General features: G+C 36.6%; 1 protein-coding gene across 1 annotated transcript in view; it reads right to left on the bottom strand.

Moving 5' to 3' along the window:
- The window catches only part of LOC311206393 (aspartyl/asparaginyl beta-hydroxylase-like), a gene marked incomplete at its 5' end in the record, with an annotated part of 73,980 nt that overhangs the window by 28,234 nt on the left and 27,575 nt on the right, over nt 1-18,171 (bottom strand). The window contains 4 exons of the mRNA XM_084281673.1: nt 994-1,130; nt 2,624-2,774; nt 6,523-6,609; nt 8,428-8,516. Coding sequence (XP_084137799.1) covers nt 994-1,130; nt 2,624-2,774; nt 6,523-6,609; nt 8,428-8,516 — 464 coding nt within the window. The remainder of the gene's footprint in view (nt 1-993; nt 1,131-2,623; nt 2,775-6,522; nt 6,610-8,427; nt 8,517-18,171) is intronic.

Consider the following 18,171-nt stretch of genomic DNA (forward strand, 5'->3'; position numbering starts at 1 on the left):
CCTTCTTCCAATTATAAAAAATCCTGATTATTGATTTTAAGAAATTCTAACATCTACATTGTTTGCAGCAAAATACCGAAAAATTGCAAAGGAAAACCTTTCCCCAAAGCAGTTTTGTTTGTTTGTTTTTTACATTCCTTGCAGTTTGAGAAGCAGGTTTTGTTAATATAATCAATCTTTAAAAGACAACATTTCCAATCCTCAGAAAAATTTTGACAGCAGGCCAAAATTATTATGCAGAAGTGCACTACACAGGGACCTACAAAGTAGCCAAAATAAAGCAAACAGTATTCTGGAAACACCTGCAACTGTCAGATGAACTTGAGAAAAAATGGTATTATTAGGGTTTGGCTCCTGCTTCCAACCATGCAGCTAAATGTCCTACTTCCCTTTGAGAAACCATCTGAGATAAGAATCCCCTCAGACTTCCAGATGTGGGGAACTGAAAACTGGGCCTTTATTCTCAGGAGGTGGTACTAATCATGCTGACTTGTCCTCAGTCTATGTAACCAGTCAATTACAGAACTGCTCCTGTACTAAACAAACATTGGAACAAGTGTGCCAACATCAACAAGATCATCTCTGATCAGGTTCTGATAGCTTTTGTTCTACCAGTTACATCAAGTTCTGCATCTAGTTTGAGAGTTTCCAGATGGTAATGGGGTTTTAACGCTTCCTGGCAGTGAACTTTTTTCCACGGTATGGAGGACAGCAATATAAATCCAACAAACCAGCCACATTATAAATATCATGAAAGGAAACAACAACAAAAAAAGAAAAGGAAAAAAAAACATTTAGGTTGCCTACGATCCTGAAATAGCCACATGATACATAGCTATGAGAGTACTCAAACACTTTATTCACATGGATAAAGATGGTGTTCCTGTAGTTCCTGTAAAATGTTTCACAACTAAAGAAGTTAAAAACAGGCAACCTTTAAAAGAAACGTATGAATGTAAATCATTTTTTTCCTCTGCTAAAATGGAAGCTCACCTCTTCATACACTTTCTTGGCATTGCTGTTGTCTCCTATCAAGAGGTAACCAACACCAAGGTCATTCTTGAATGACGTATCACTGGGAAACAGATGAACTAATTTCTGTAGAGTAACCAGGGAACTTCTCATGCGACCTAATTTAATTGAACAAGACTTCATTACAGCTATGGTTATGAGTAACAGTAGTAAGATGCACAACATCTAGAAAAACATAAACCAGTGCCAGGTGTTTCATTTTCACAAGAGATCACAAGGCAGAACTTGAGAAAAGACTTATGCAGATAGGAATATATTCATCTGCTTGGCTGTCACATGGGGTGTAGTCATACAAGGAATACTGTACATAACCACTCAGAATGTGTATCCTGCAGTGTTATGGTAGCCTCTAGTGGAGAACAGTTCACAGTGTAGCTGTAACAACATTATTTAAGCTTTGGCTGCTCTTTCATATGTAGATGTCAAAGTGCTCAACAAAACCAGGTAAACATATCAAAACAAACTTAGTCTTAATTAACTTAAGTAATTAAACACATTTTAAAAATGATAAGTGACAATTACACTGAAATTAATCATGATTTACATGTTTAAAATTAAATACATGATTCATCAGCTTCCCAGATGAGGTATTACTGAACAACAAAATCAATGTAAGTCGATATTAAAAGGCAGTACATAGGAACAGAACTCTTCTCCTGCTGAAATCTGCTGTGCTTTATGTTCTGATCAGCACTTCTTGCACATCACAGAACCGAGATCTAAAGTTTCAGATGGATTCATTATATTTCATTACCTCATTTTTAGAGTTCCAACTTCAGATTTTCACTCCCTGACAAACACACCTCAAATCTAGCTCATTTTTACTGGGTATTAACCACTTCTTAAAATGTGGCTTTTCAATCTATGGCTGGACATTCAAAACAAACACACTCAAAAACATTAGAAAGTGGCATTCAAGATGTCATGCTGGACATTCATTCCTTTGTCTCTGACACAAATTCATTGAAAGGTTTGTATTTTGGAGCTTTTATCAGTGATATTGTGATAAAACACTTGTGTGATCACCAGGACCAAGTTTTCCTATTTTTCTTTACAGGAAACTGCAATATAAATATGAGACGTGGGAAGGTTTCCTAAACTGTCAACAGAAGGAAAACCTCATAAATTAAAACATTATCCCTCAATTTAATTCTGTTTTTCTCTATGGTTACTGTAAGTTTATCCTGGGTATGTTCACTTTGTGTATGTAATCAATTTCCCTGTGATTTTCCTCTGCTTCAGTAGAAAAAGAACATTTCCTTCTTTCTCTGTCAAGATATATATATATATATATATATATATACAGACACACACGTGTATATATACATATATATATATATATATATTTAACCATCTCCCATCATAGGTTTACATGACAACTAGCGCACTGCTGTCTACAGACACTGCTGTCATACAAGCTGTACACTAGCAAATTTTTAAAGATTTTAAAAAGATTTTTCATAAACATTTAGGAGATTAGAAACACAACTACTGAAAGTTTAATGGAATTAGCACTTTTAAGTCCTTAGTGATCTTCTGAAAGTCTTGCTCACAGAACTTCCACAATTTTTACACCATCCTCATATCTTACCAAGAAATTGCTGCCTGTCAGCTTCTCGTTTCAGGCTCAGTTTTATCAGATCTGAAGGGACATTTGGCAGACTAACCACCTCATCATAGGTGTTGATGGCTTTTTGCAGTATCTCATTACTTCTCATTTTCTCAGCTAAGTCATCTTCAGACTAGAGAGAATCACAAAACTATTATTAGAACACATAATAATCTCTTGTTTTTAGAATAATTTAACTTTAAACACAAACTATGCAATTGTTAGGTTATGGTAATCATTTTAAAATTCTATTTAATCTATACAACTTTTGACATAACAATGGAAAACTCATTTGGTTGAGCTTTGTGATAAAGTAAATTAGAAGCACTGCTGATTCTTGTTTCCTGCAAACTGATTAAAAGCATAAGAAAATTTGCACCTAAAACATACAGCATCATGCCCTGTGTTTACATTCACACTCATTTTTGGTTAATATTTGCAGAAGTCACAATTTCTGCTTTTGAAAATAAATGAAGCAATCTGTTTCAATTATATGGAAGAAATGTAATTTGCTGCCTACAGATTATTTCTATACTAAGTCTTGTGCTGACAGAAAAACACACCAACAAGCTTTTTCATACATTCTTACATAAAGTCATTTACACTTTTTCTTAGAACAAACAACTAGGAATTGGCTTTACTCTTGCATATGTTGATATAGTATCTACCACATAACTCTTTCAGAACTTAAATTTGTTTATCAAGCTCAGGAGCAGGCCAAAAGATATATCAGATTTCTACTGTGAAATTACAGCTTCAGTGATGTCAAATAGAGCTACTACTGATTTCACCTGTGGAATGTCATTTTTATAATTTGTTTCCACAATTGAAAAAAATGCGACTATATCTCAAACTGTAAATAGAAAAAGAATAGAAATTCTTACTTGTCAATTCATTGTTGTATCAATCACATTATTTAAACAACTTTAACTGCATTAGGTCTAATAAGTAGGTAATATCTGGAATCTTTTTGAACTTCATCCACTACTTTTTTTTTCCCCTCAAGCTATTTTGAAACTGAATATGAACAATATTAAACAATATTGTTACACAGCCAACAGTTGATCAGTTGGTTTCACAGATAAACTCTTCTTTTTTTTTTTTTTTTTGAGGTTACTTATTTTTCTGATGTATATTCAGTAGGAAATTTGCTTTTCCTTTTTTTTTTTTTTTTTTGAGAGAGAATTGCAGGGTAAAGAATAGTAAAAGATAAATAAGGAAGAGGCAAAAATTGTCACTGTAAAATCTGATTAAATTCACCACTATAGATGTTGTAAATCACTAAGAGACTTAAGATCTATCTATTGTTCTTTTCAGCCCTAAAGATATTAACTATTTCTGCAGAATATTTTCCATCTGGCCTAAGTGTAGGTCCAGAAATCAAATGAGAAAGTACTCAAAGTTTTGAAGAACACTTCTAATTATGCAATCCTTTGCAGTTTGGGGGGAAAAACAGTTGCCTTTTAAAGTTATTAAAACATGGAGAAAAATGAATCCTCGTGCCTTATTATAATTAGAATCGATAAAATTAGCATATAACATTGGTTCATGGTTCACAGAAAAGGGGAAGTACATACAGGTGGTATATTCCTGGGCTTTACTGTTATACTTCCCTGCAGTTTTACCTTTAGGTAGTAACGAGATAGAAATTTGATGTGTTGCATCAGTATAAATACCCATTTAAAAGTAATACTGTTACGATGTAAATCCTAAGAATAATCCATCTGTCAGTGAAGCCCATAATTTTCTCATTCTTGTCGAACAGCTTCATCTTACACATACTGAATTCATAAAGATTGACATTGGTCATGTCAATACAAGTAGTCAGTAAAAAGACTTTCAGTAAAGAGACTGAAAATATATTCTCTTAGATATAATGAGTCATAAAAATATAAACTAATAAAAGTAAAAACAGAGTTAAGTCCATTACATATTGTATTGAGTTTGTGTGGCAAGGTTTTGGTAGCAGGGGGGCTGCAGGGGTGGCCTCTGTGAGCAGCGCCCAGCAGCTGTCCCATTTCAGATCAGAGCCAGCCCCAGACGGCTCCAAAAGGGACCTGCCACTGGCCAGAGCTGAGCCAGGGAGCAATGCTGGCTGGGCCTCTGGGAGGGCAAATCTAAATAAAGGGAAAAAAAAAATCACTGAACAACAGCAATTGACAGAGTGAGGAGCAGCCCTGCAGCCCCCAAGGTCAGTGCAGCAGGAGGGCAGGAGGTGCTCCAGGCAGGCAGCAGCAGTTCCCCTGCAGCCTGTGGAGAGGCCCCTGGTGGAGCAGGCTGTCCCCCTGCAGCCCATGGGTCCCACATGGAGCAGATCTCCACACTGCAGCCCCCCCATGGGTGGAGGAGCCCCCGGTGGAGCAGGTGGATGTGGCGGGAGCTGCTGCCTTTGAGGAACCCATGCTGGGGCAATCTGTTTCTGAAGGTTGGACCCCATGTTACAGACCCAAATTTGGAGTAGTTCTTGAAGAGCTGCTGCCTGTGGGCAGCCCCCACAAGCTGAGTTTGGGAAGGACGGCATCCCGTGGGAGGGACCACACGTGGAGCAGGGACAGAGAGGTACCATGAAGGCGAGGCAGACACACACCGTCAGGGACTGACCACAGCCCCATTCCCAGATGCTGCTCAGGCAGAGGATGTCGAAGAGGGTGGGTGGGGGCAAGGTACCTTTAGCTTACTTTTAGTTTCTCACTGTTCTAGCCTGTTAGCAATAGGCAACAAACTATATTCATCTCCCTATGCTGAGTCTGTTTAGCCTGTGATGGTACTTAGTGTGCAATCTCCCTGACATTACTTCAACTCACGAGCCCTTTTTCATCATGTTTTCTCTCCCTGTTCATTTGAGGAGGTGGAGTGAGAGAGCATTGTGGTGGAGATTAGCTAGCCATCAGGATGAAGCTGCCACACATGTACAAACCTAAATTGTCTCCTACTAAACAGGTAAATAGCTTAGCAGATCCCTCATAGAGTATTTAAGTATTTGGTCTACTGTGTATCAAGTGCTTGTGTAACAGTTTCTTTGGATTATTGTGGCTTGGTTTTAGCTTGATTATTATTAACCAAATGAAAACTGGTTGTGACTGAAGTTCGAGTGCCTCATTAATTGTGTAACAGCACAATTCCCTTCAACTGTGAGGGTTTCACTTAGCTCATCTTGATTAACGTGTTCAAGCAGTCTTTTATTACATGTATTCCATTGGGATTATCCTGCTATTTATGAAAATATGATTATTCTCCAATAAGACATCCATCCCAGAGTGGCTCAAAAAAATATACTATGAATACAGAGCTTATTTTATAATGTTTTTTGTTTTTGCTGTTATTTTGTTTTTAAGATGTTGTTTGAGGCGAGGGGGACACATACGATGGCAGAACATGAAACAGAACTTCCTCCACAAGAAAAAGCTAATTTAGCCTCCTTGCCTACAAACTTCTGTTCTTTATCCTTTATATATCCTTTAACATGCTCTATAATAACTTCAAATCCCCTTCACTATTCCCATTAATGAAAAAGCAGCACTTAGTCCAGAGCTGTTTGGACTGTTGACAACAAAGTTATGCCTGTTGTTCCTGCAGTGGGGCATTAGCTGGTATTTATCTCTTACCATTCACCAGTTATCATGACATTTATAGAATGTATCTTATTTTTGTGTTATTGATTATACTTCCCATTAAAGTTAAACAAAACTTTCTGAAGTAACTGGGGAAGGACAGAGTACTGAAACAGATGCAATTTGACTGATCATGTAATTTTTTTTTCCTTAGGAAATGTCCATGAAATTATAAACAAAGCCTGGGGTCTAGAGCTCTATTGTTAAAAAAGAGTTAATGTTTGCTTGTTTTTAAAACATTTATGGCTTATAATTTCTTTATTTATGTACCTGTGCTTTTCCATATCTTGCTCGAGGACTTTCTGGATATTGATTCACCAGTGCTTCAAAGGCCTTTAGAGCTTCTTCAATTTTTCCCTGGAAGGTAGAGAGTTTTATCAGCATTTATATCTAATTAAAATGTTGTAGGATGCATAGCCTAATAACAAATTAGTTTCTCCAAATGAAATAAATAAATAAATAAGCAAATAAAGACTAAGGATCAACAGTTTTCACTCACATTTTTGTTGGGATTGCCTTGTTTAAAACAAATCACTGCCATTACTTCCAAAGCAATAATATTCAGTTACCATGGTCAAAGCTAGTAATTTTTGTTTTGCTTTACTCACTTTGCTGACTGCAAAGGATGTTGAGAAGACAATAATTATCTATACTAAAACATAAAAATTATATGGATAATAACAGAATCCAAATTGAATTTAACATACAGAATAAAAAGAAAGTTCTATACATAGGTAGAAATTTCATCTTTGCATACCTCATATGACCAGCTGTTTTGTAACTGTGGTTCTATGGGAAATGGGATAGATCCATCTATAGCGTATGGATGTTTCCGCTGAATGTTTTGAGCAAGTATGTCCCTCAGGACTTCACATATGCTCTGTATCTCTTCCCTGTCCCACACAAAGTCTGCAACCATTCTCACGAATGGTGCTGACTAGCAAGCAACGATGGAATTTGAGAAGAACCAGCTGCACTGTTAAAGAGCAACTGCCGGCAAAATTTGGCATTGGATCTTGCTGCCGCATCCAAATCTTACAGCTTTATAAATATGAGTGGATTATTATACACAACTGTCCTGCTATCTTCAAATAGTACATACATCTGATTTGTTATTAAATGTATCCTGCTACATACAAGACAAAGCGTGATTGTTTGCATCTCACCATGAGGCAAAGACAGGAAAACACTCAGCTGACTGATACCATAGGCTCACCAGAATTTTCTGTCATGTCTTTGGTCAACTAATTGTCTAAGTAACAATACGCATGTAAATGCTTTTCATTTTCGTATTCCAACATGTAAACAAGGTTCTCAGTGAAGAGCAGCAGCAGAAGCAGCCTGAGGCTAGTTCCCTCTGAATAGTAGCCCCACCATAGAGTTACAGCCCCACAGGGGCTGCATGGATGGCAAAGCAAATCAAAATCTGCAGTCAGTCTTCTGAAAAATCAAGAATCATCTTACATCTGCAGTGATTAAGATGCCTTTTTTTTTTTTTTTTTTAATGTACTGTGCTATAAGTGGAGTTTCTCATTGTTCCGTCATCTCAAATTCAGGATAGAACTAAGGCCTGTAGTTGTTCTCCACGTTTTACTTTTTTTTATTTTTCATTGTCAAGTTATAAAATTTAAAACTACCAAAATCGATTGACTAATGTTAAGGTCTTACTGCCATTGGTGAGAAGCAGGAACATCTGCTTCATGCTCTATGCTTCTGTACGGCAGCAGAGACACTGCTAGGATGCATGTGGGAACTCCAGCAGAAACAACACATACAAAGATTTCACCTAATACTCATGAAGCACATGAATTCATACTGAAAGATCCATATTAACATGCTTATGTTATCTAAGTACTCTGATAATAGTACAGTTCAGTACTGAAATGGAAGGCAATAGGACAGATCTAGCCCTGTTCCACGTGATTAATTTAATCACTTTTGTTGAATTCATATAATCAAAGAAGTGAGTGCAAACACATGAATAGACAAATACAATTTAAAAAAGAAAACTATCCAACAGAAGTTAAACGTGGAGCACAAACATGCACTAAACACTTAATTTTTAAAAGTTAATTTCACAAAAAGTAATCTAAAAGTAATTCTCCATTTTTCTAAGCTAACTTTTATTAATTTATATTCACTATTTACAGCCTGAATAAAACATTCAAAACTTACTTTCTTACGTAATTTTTCTGCAGCGTCTAGTTCAGCTTTAATGGTCTTATCAAACTTGTTCAAGAGCTTTGGCTTCTTTTTCTTTTTAGCTAGAAGAAATTTAAAAATACACAGTTCATTACTTCTTTCGTATTTCACAGCAATTATTTGGAGTAGCTTTAACTAGAGATTAGTACTGGAAAAAGTGCATGTCTTCAAATGAGGCAGTTTCAAAACACACTGAAAAGAAATTGATTTCTTACTTATTACAATCACAAAATCCTGTATGAAAAAGTAATCATCAGTCATTCAGACTGAATAACTTTGCAGCCAAGTTTTTGAATAAGTATTTGTCATCTTACACAGTCAAGATTTTTTCCAAATGGTTGTTCGACATGGAAGAACAGAGAGAACTATGTTATTTTTCCACATTTGTATGGTGTTACAAAAAATAACATGATAATCATTTCTTAAGTTTTGCATATATATATATATATATATTTATCTATTACTGCAACTAAAACAATTAAAGCAATTAAAATAGTTGACAGAAATCAGAATTACTCAGGACAGAAACAACACAAAAAGTCAAGCAGTCCAACCTACTGCTGAAAACTAGTTCAACACTGAAATGGTTGATCAAGACTTCTTCAAATGATCAGTTTTCCATAGCTCAGCAAGCTACTCCACATTAGCAAAACCATAGCAGTATGTGGCAAACCAATCCTGAAGAAAATTGTGTAAAGTAAATTGCATTTGAAGCAAATTGAACTAAATCGTGTCAATTTAAGCAGCTATTTACTTCAGCAAAGCTCACACTTAATGTCTGGTTGGTTGCATTAAAGTATACTAGTTGTAAGAAAAATGTAGGTATACCTATAAAGGATATGACAGCAGATAACCACTTTTCTTCCCATTTGCTATAGTGAAACTTTGCTTTTGTACTTCATTAAAAATATTTTTTTTTTCCTGACACAAGGGAAGTATTCTCTAACACAAGTAACTTCTAGTTTTTGAATATTTGTAATTAGTAGCACGTATTTCTGTTTAAATTATGCTTTTTTCTCCTCTCTGAAAAGTGTTATTAATTGCATGAAAAGATGTAATTTATTATCTTCGTAAGAGTTTAAACAGGGAATGTCATAACTGGTACATGTGAAACTGAAACCAAACACCATACAAATTAACATCACAAAACTGCTGTAATGCAAGTATTTTGGACATCCACTACAAAGTATTATAACTAGACATGTTTTATTATTCTTCCTACATCTTCAGGTGCACTGCTCAGGGATCAGAAGAACAGCCACATGCTGCTGGAAGCTGTGCTCATGATTCAGTAAATGACACTTCCTCTACAAGACTGATCCTACGCTGAGCTTTAAACAGACAAATCGTTTCATCTACACAAAAAAACTCGGACAAAGATTAAGGCTTTCATTAATGCTAAACCAATACTAGCCCATCCTAAGCATTAGAGAGACTCACGAGTCTGAACTGCTTCTGTATGACTTCAAAAAAAAACTGTGATGACCACCTTTGGTTCTTTTTATGTAAGACTTCCACTGTCATGCTCAGCACTGAGCTCAGTTTGCAGGTAAGTTACAATTTTGCATTGAAAGAGTTTTTCTTGCATTACCTCTGTATTTGTGCATACCAACGCTGCACAATAGTTCAGATACTTCTGCTTTTCAGAGGCAGATGAAAAAAAAAAAAGCAATATTGAAGTAATCCTACTGAATTTCATTTACCCACAAAGTTTGTATGAAGCTTTAAAGATAAAATGTTTTAGGATCTATAAAGGAAAGGTGCTAAAGCAGCACTGCATTAGGATTGTTTTACCCTTGTTGATCCTTGTTATAATAGAAGTGACTGTAAATTTACAAGGCATTAGCTACCAAGAAGGTAAGAAAGAAAAAATGAAGTACAGGAATTTACTCCTTTTTCAGAATAAACCATCAAATAGTATGCTTTAAAGCACTTATTTTCCTCCCCTAAACACTTCAGCATTTCATTGTACTCAAAGACTTTGAAATTGAGCATTTCTACTAAGGCACAGAATAATGTACTTAAGGAATGCAGTTATTATGGAATCAAATTGACTGGAGAGATTTTACTTTACTCTTTTTCTTTTTCCAAACAAAGTTTCTGGAAAGTACCTTCCAAATGCACACTGAAATGTGTATATAAGAACTCTGTGCTAGTGAACATAGATGAACACTGAATGAAATGCACTGTTGTTTAGTATAGTACTATCAATTGAGATAATACAGATGATTTTCATGTCTTCTGTTCATTCCACAATGTAGTAGAAATGCATTTTAGACTGTGGCTGCTATTTCTTACTTTAATATTAACCACTTGAAAGAAAAGTGACGGATTTATTGCATTTTCATGCAGCTAAAGATAACAACAACTAAGGAGCATGACATTATTTTGTTTCAAGTACTCATACCCCTTGATTCCCCCAGAACTCACAGAAGCAGCTCTCATCATGAGAACAAGGATTCTTCCACCCCAGGACCTTGAGCACAGAGTGACTAACAGGTATGATCAGAAGTTGCTGATGATATCATTAGGACAGAAAAAAAAATATCTAAAAACGTTCCACCTCATTTTACTGAAATGAGAAACTATTGCTCATTCAACCATTGCTTATTGCGTGGCTTTCTCAAAAGTATCTGTGAGTGAACCTGGGAGTACCAGCCCCAAAAGCCAATAAAAGCAAGCCTCCCTAAGGGCTTTTTAGCATCTTTGAACTCAACCAACCCAAGTGAAACTGCGATCTGTTGTTAGCAGGAAAACTGAGACATGCCAGTTCCCCTGACTATACAGTCTAGGGAGCTTCCAGCTGGACATCACAACCAAACATTCAGTTCCTGTTCTCTAAGTATGAGGCTGTACATACAAGAAATAATGCAAAACAACATTAAAAAGCCAATTCCCATGGCATGAATCAAAATCTTTTATCTAAAACTAGACCATTGCACAGAAATTGTGCATTCAGTAAGAGAGGACAGCTGTTTGTCAGCTTTTTAACTTTCAGCATTCATGGAAAGACACACAGTCATTTGGTCTTTCTCAAACATAAACATGGTAAAAGTGAGGTTCCTGTGAGGCGATGGAAAGAAGCTCTCCCTGAGAAACTAACTGCCTGTAGGACAGTTATTTCCACAATGCCTCAGTTTACAAGGAGATGAGACAAAGTGAGTGTAAACTCTTACAAGTCTCTTGCAACAGAAGTAAGACATCTTTCCCCTAATGTCCGATTTTAGTGACACATTGGAAGAATCTTTTTGTCACCCTCCATTACCAAGAAGCATTATTTTCCCATTTTCAGTACAATTTTACATCGACTCTAAACCAGCAGGAGATCAATGTGAAAAGCTGGAATGGAGCTGTTAACATAAATATTATTCAGCTGCTAGGCACTAGTATAACACAACAAACATTATATAACAAGCAAATATTTTCATCTACCCATTCTACTCCTATGTTAAAGGATTCACCTGGGAGCTTTCAGTATAACCATCAAGCATTCCTCTATATTAAACAGATAGCCTGCTATCTCCCTACAGGGGTATTTTAATAAATTATACATCGCCTCCTTCTAATGTAATAAACTTTTAGCAGATGTGACCCAATATATTAAATCCATTGTTACAAAGAAATAAACTTATCTGTTTTCATAGGAAAAAAAAAAAAGTAGTTATTTTCCCCATGACTTACACATTTCACCATATATATGAAGAAACCCACAATCACACAACTGCTAGGGTGATTGATAGTCCAAATTTGTTTGAGCAATGAAGTGGTAATAATTCTTTTATATATCATACTATGGTCTTGCAAGAATAATACTGAGGATTTTCAGTAATGGCCTTGGATGCAAGGATACACTTTCTACCTAGGATTGCTGTCATACGATTGCTCAGGTCTCCCTCAGAGAAAGGAGTTTCCACTGTTAAACCAGCAAGACAGGAAGAAGCCTCACAAGAAATCACAATGAATTCTTCCTAATAGAGAATAAACTATGGCCAGTGATGACAAGCAATCTGATTATCTCCCTTCTGTATTAAGGCAAGGGAAAGAAGCAAAACAAAACAAAACAAAAAAAATAAACAAACAAAAATTAGATGGAAAATATTTTGGAAGTGATAAACATAATAATTTACAATGTTATCAAACGAATGATAAAGAAATAGCTATTTTATGTACCGATTTTGGCATATGAAAGCTAAAAATATATGATATGGCTTATGTTTTAAATTGAAAGGCTCTTTGTCATCAGCAAAAGCAGTCGCAGCCTTTTTCTACAAAGGACACAGAAACACTCTTCTCATCCTAAGCCAAAACATTCTACCAGCTAGCTACTGGGAAGAAAATTAACTCTGTCCTAACTAAAACCGGGACAAAAAATAATGCACTTCTCTAAGACCACAAGTCAGCAAGAGAAAAATAAAGAAAAGGTAACTAAATGATTAAAGGAGATCAAATCACTTACTTTCAAAGAATTGTTCAAAGATACTTTGTTTAGTCGTCTAGGGTAAAGGCAGGGAGCAACTTTTTACATTTGTGCAAGCAAGAACACGTTGCTCATGCTCTTCAAGTGTCTTTTCCCCTAAACTCTGTTGCCTCAGATTGCTGTTACCGACCAACCAACCTACTGTTGTTCTTTCTCAGCTGCATACTTCAGAAAAATGATTAAGGCTATAAGGAGCCAGAAGAATGACCTAAGGAACGATGAATGTAAGTGACAAAGCCTCTCTCCTGTCACATAATGTCGCATGTGCCCCACACCAAAAGGTGCTACTAGAACACAAGTGACCCTTTGCAAGAAACACTTCACCTGTTTCTACACGTAATACAGCACTGTGATTATATCTACAATTTACATCCTGAGCAAGAAGCAATACAAGCTCCGCAGCAGTACCTGATGGCATAACTCTTTGTACTCTCGCTAAAACTTCATTCCTTTAGTTATTACTTGATGATGTCACCAACGCAGTGACAGCTTCAAGTTTAGGCAACTAAATTTAGGTCTCTCTGTGTAGTAGAACCTGTAAAAACCTTGTCATTACAGTTAATAGAGCCTGAAAAATGAGTTCAGCATAATGTAAATACCTACTATGTAGTTAGCTGAAGGCTCCACTGACTGCATACATGTAGATGACCATTACATATAACACAGTTTAGCCACCATCTGTACACGTGTGTCCTAATTTGGAACTGAAGCCCATCCTATCTGTTCTCCACACTTTGGAAGTCAGTAGTGTGAACAATGAAAGAATCAGGAAATGATTCTTTCATTTATTTAAGTACCTGACCTCACAGAAAGCTTCAATGCTCAGAAGGAATAGTATCACAGGAAAACCTGCTCAGGTCTAAATACCTGGACTGGAATATGTCCTTCACTTTGAGACGGGCGTAGGTGTAGCAGCAAATGGACTAGGATAATGAAATTTAGTGACCAAAATCAAACGTATCTTCATTGATGGCATGTGTATGTTTGAACTAGTACTTTTAGTTAATACTAAACACTCTTGGGGAAAGAAAACATACACCTTCTACAGTATACTTTTTTTCATTTAAACAATCAGAAAAAAAGATCAAAGAAACTTCGATCTTTTGATGAAAAAAAATCATCTTGTTAGGTGACTGAATCGTTTCCTTGAAATTTTCCAAAATTAATTTTTAGAAAGGCATTTCCAAAATGAGTTTTCTGGATGGAAAACTGCATCTCAATGATAAAACTTCAGAAAAGCTTTTAATGATTAAGAACAGTGCCTTGTGATGGAAAGCAATCTCAATTACAGGTGCTATTATTAACTGTCTCTGGGAAAAACAAAACAAAAAGCAATAGCATTAAAAATATCAAGTTCTGTAAGCCTTCATCTGAAGCAGATTAATCTTTTCCTCTTCCACAATTGTCCAGACAAATAGCATCAGACATATCATTTTGCAACTTTGATTTTATTCACAGAACGTAGTGGTTCTACTCAGCTGAGCAGCTGAGCTACACCACGACTGCTCTCAGTCCCCCTCCTCCAAGGGAAAGGGGGAGAAAATAGGATGGAAAGGTTTCAAGGGTTGAGATAAGGACAGGGAGATTGCTCAACAAATATCATCACAGGTGAAACAGACTCAGCATAGGGAGATTAATGTAATTTATTACCTATTGCTAACAAGACAGAGAAGTGAGAAACTAAAAGCAAACCAAAAACATTTTCCCCCCAAGCACCCTTTTCCACCTCCTCTTCCCAAGCAGTGCAGGGGAATGGGGGCTGCGGCCCAGGGCCTGCTCCTGCAGGGGCTCTCCATGGGCTGCAGCCTCCTCCAGGCCACATCCACCTGCTCCACCGGGGGCTCCTCCATGGGCTACAGCATGGAGATCTGCTCCATGTGGGACCCATGGGCTGCAGGGGGACAGCCTGCTCCACCAGGGGCCTCTCCACAGACCACAGGGGAACTGCTGCCGCGTGCCTGGAGCACATATCTAATACGGGGCTGCGTCTGGACTCCTCTCACAAAGGCCACTTCTGCAGCCCCCCACTACCAAAATCTTGCCACGTAAACCCAATATACAGACTTGCAATGGAAGTATAATTTCTTATTCCTTTACAATATTTAATCCAAAGTTTTTCCTGAAGAAACAGCAATCAAAGAATGAAGCTTTTCTAGAATTTCTAGACAGACGTCTTTAAATGAGTGCATGGTTCTGTATAACTGAGCAAAACACAAGGTTTGAAATTGGCATAAAATGCCAGGTATTTTAATTATGTCAGCATGGTAAGTGCATACAAACCAATATAATTACAGGAAGTAACATGGAATAACATATGAGAAAAGTGATGACTAGTACATGGCAAAAAAAAAAAAAAAAAAGATTACATCTGGCCCTATGTCCAAAGAAATATAAAACTGGTAGAAATATATCAGAAACACTTTTGTAATGGATTAAATGAATCCTTTCTAGGCTCTACAAAGAGGAAGGTAAGTCAGCTTTCCATTTCACACTTTTGCCTGAATAACAAAGCAATTAGTTGCGCTAAGGAAACCCTCGTTCTCCTAAAAAAGTGAACACTGCTGACCTGATTGGTTAGAGATCAGCCTGACATCTCAAAACAATTGATACTTTATTTGCCAGAATTGGACAAAAATATTGAAAATTATCATCATCACCTTTCATAATTAATATAACTTTTTTTTTTTTTTTTTTTAATCCTGAAGGTATACTGTGCATGTGGCATTTTAACAGAGCAAGTTCCTTTTAAGTGGAATTCTAACTGCCCACACTATAAAGACTTCAACTAGTTGTTTTCTGAAAAGATCATTTAAAGGATGACTTACTTCTAGCATAACATGTAACATGAATTGTTCTGACCTTACTGACTTATTCTGAGCATGATCTGAGTTTTGATCCTGAGAAAAGATACTGCAAGTAAGTGGGAGATAATATCATGCTGCTATTAAAAGTCCCGGAATAATTAGTGGTTATCTCTACTTTAAAAAAAAACAGCATGCTACATTCAAATACTTAAATCATCTCTCACCCTTGTACCTTCTAAAAAAAGGTCAGGATGAGATATTTCAGAATAAAATTAGATAATTATAAAAAGATAGATGTGTCAAGGAACAGAACACTACAAACAGTAGTAGTGAGCTTGTTAGCTGATGTAAAACAGTGGCTGGGAAGAAATCTCACCTGAGACTAGCTCACTCTGTTCCATTCATTATTGCTGCCCCTTTCCCTTCTTCCATCTTTTGCTCTCAGCACTAATTCCCTTTCACTGCTTGCTTTCTTTTGTTCAGAGCCTAGGGAAAGGGTTAAAGTGGTAGGGCAGGCTTATCTGCTTCACTGAAGCTTGGTGCCTGGGACCTATCCTGAACACTGGAAAAGGTTACTGACACCTTGGTTGTTGTAACTTAGATATGGGAGGAAAAGGGAGTCTTCCACATAGGCTAAACTGTCTTGCCCTGACGTTTGGAAATGGATGCTGTAGGATTCAGTCAATGGAGAGAGAGAGTAGCTTTCTCTGTGAGTAAGAGTGTCCTTACTAACATTTCTTCTTAAACATGTCTTCTAATTAAATTTCTAGTTCCTTAGAAATAGTGAGACAAAGTCACAATTTCTCCGGGGATGTAGGTAGCAAATACGACGACAGATAGACTCTGCTTCCTATTTAACAAACCCCGTCAAGTGGATTTCAGTTGCTGTCATTGGATTTATTATTTTACTATTGTCATTATAACGTTCAAGGGGAATTCCCAGTGGCTTCCTCCATGTTGCATCTGCTACTGTTGGCACACAAAACAGAAAGCAGCTAGGACTCTGCTTGTAGTTAAATACCTTCTTAAGGCCTAAAGACTCAAGATAAATGATGGCTTTCACTCCCACTTTGAGGACACACTGTCCCCAGTTTTGCAATTGAAAACTGCACCAGAATAGTCCTGCTGCATAGATGGTATGTTTTACCTACACAAGTGGCTAAGCTTTACTTACAACTTTTAAATAAAAAAATTACAACCTGTAATATAGTTATATAGTTATAACTGTATAATGATAGCTACTTATTTCTTTCCCAGATTGACAAAAGCAGATATGTGGGGGATGCCAATGCTAAATATAATCTGAAATTAAAACCTCTCCACATGATGCAGTCACACAGTCATTTGTAGCAAAGGCTACTTATAGCAGTTCACAATCTTAAATTTTCAAAATCTAAGAAAGCAATTTCCAGAGGAGGTAAGGTTTTCTTTCCTAAACAAACTCCTATCCCTGCTGTAACATATATTTTGTAATAACTCTACTGGCAACTCATGAATGGGCATTTTACAAGGAAATGATTAATCATCACACCCTGCTGACGTCACACCCTGCTGAAGTTTTTCGATGATTTTTGTGACATTCTGTTTTACTAATAACCGTCCTCTCCCCCCAAATATTCCTATCTTCCCAGTCCGAGTTACGAAGTTTCAGTTATGGGCTGAAAAATATACCTGTATTAGTAGGCCCATTGCTTTTACCTAAAATTCAAAATTTGCTTACACAGTTGTCTTCCTTCCTCATGTTTGTCCCATGTCATTAGACAAATTAGTTTTGCAGTTGTGCTGTCTCTCAGTGGGCACTGGAATGAGAATTTGATGATGATGAAAAACTTCTGCCATTGCTCAGTTGCTTGGGAAGCTCATTAGGTGAGTTACAGATAGCAAAAGCGATCCCCTTGTTTTATGGGCTTCTATAAAGGAAAACTTGGAAGGTATAAAACCCAGTAAATGCATCTCAACAACTTAAAGACAGTAGCACTACAATAATTAAAAGATCTCTCTAAACTGTGCTAGTAGAACAGGAAAAACCTCTGTAATCAACTTATCTGGGGAAGCAATCTGACCATTAAAAAAAATGAGGCATTTTAGGGACTAATAAAGCCATGAAATCTAATGACTATAATAAATCTTTAGCTGCAGTTATTCCCGAACAATATCCCTTGCAGTAAAAAGTATTCTACAGGGTCTTCTGTCTGAAATTACTGTCGGTTACTTAATGTTGATCATAAGGAACAATTGCAGAATGATAATTTTATTTTTGGCATGTGTTTTCACTATTCTCTTCTTCCTTTCACCATAAAGTCTTTTGGCTTCATTCACAGGCTAGAATCAAGCATCCCTTTGACAAGACCAGACTTTATTTATTTGTTATTGATTTTCCATACAAAAGTACACACTCATATTCTAGTGTCTTATAAATTTAGTTCAACATAGTGT

This window comes from Netta rufina, assembly GCF_964035555.1.
Source record: "Netta rufina genome assembly, chromosome: 2".
In the NCBI taxonomy this organism is placed as follows: domain Eukaryota; kingdom Metazoa; phylum Chordata; class Aves; order Anseriformes; family Anatidae; genus Netta; species Netta rufina.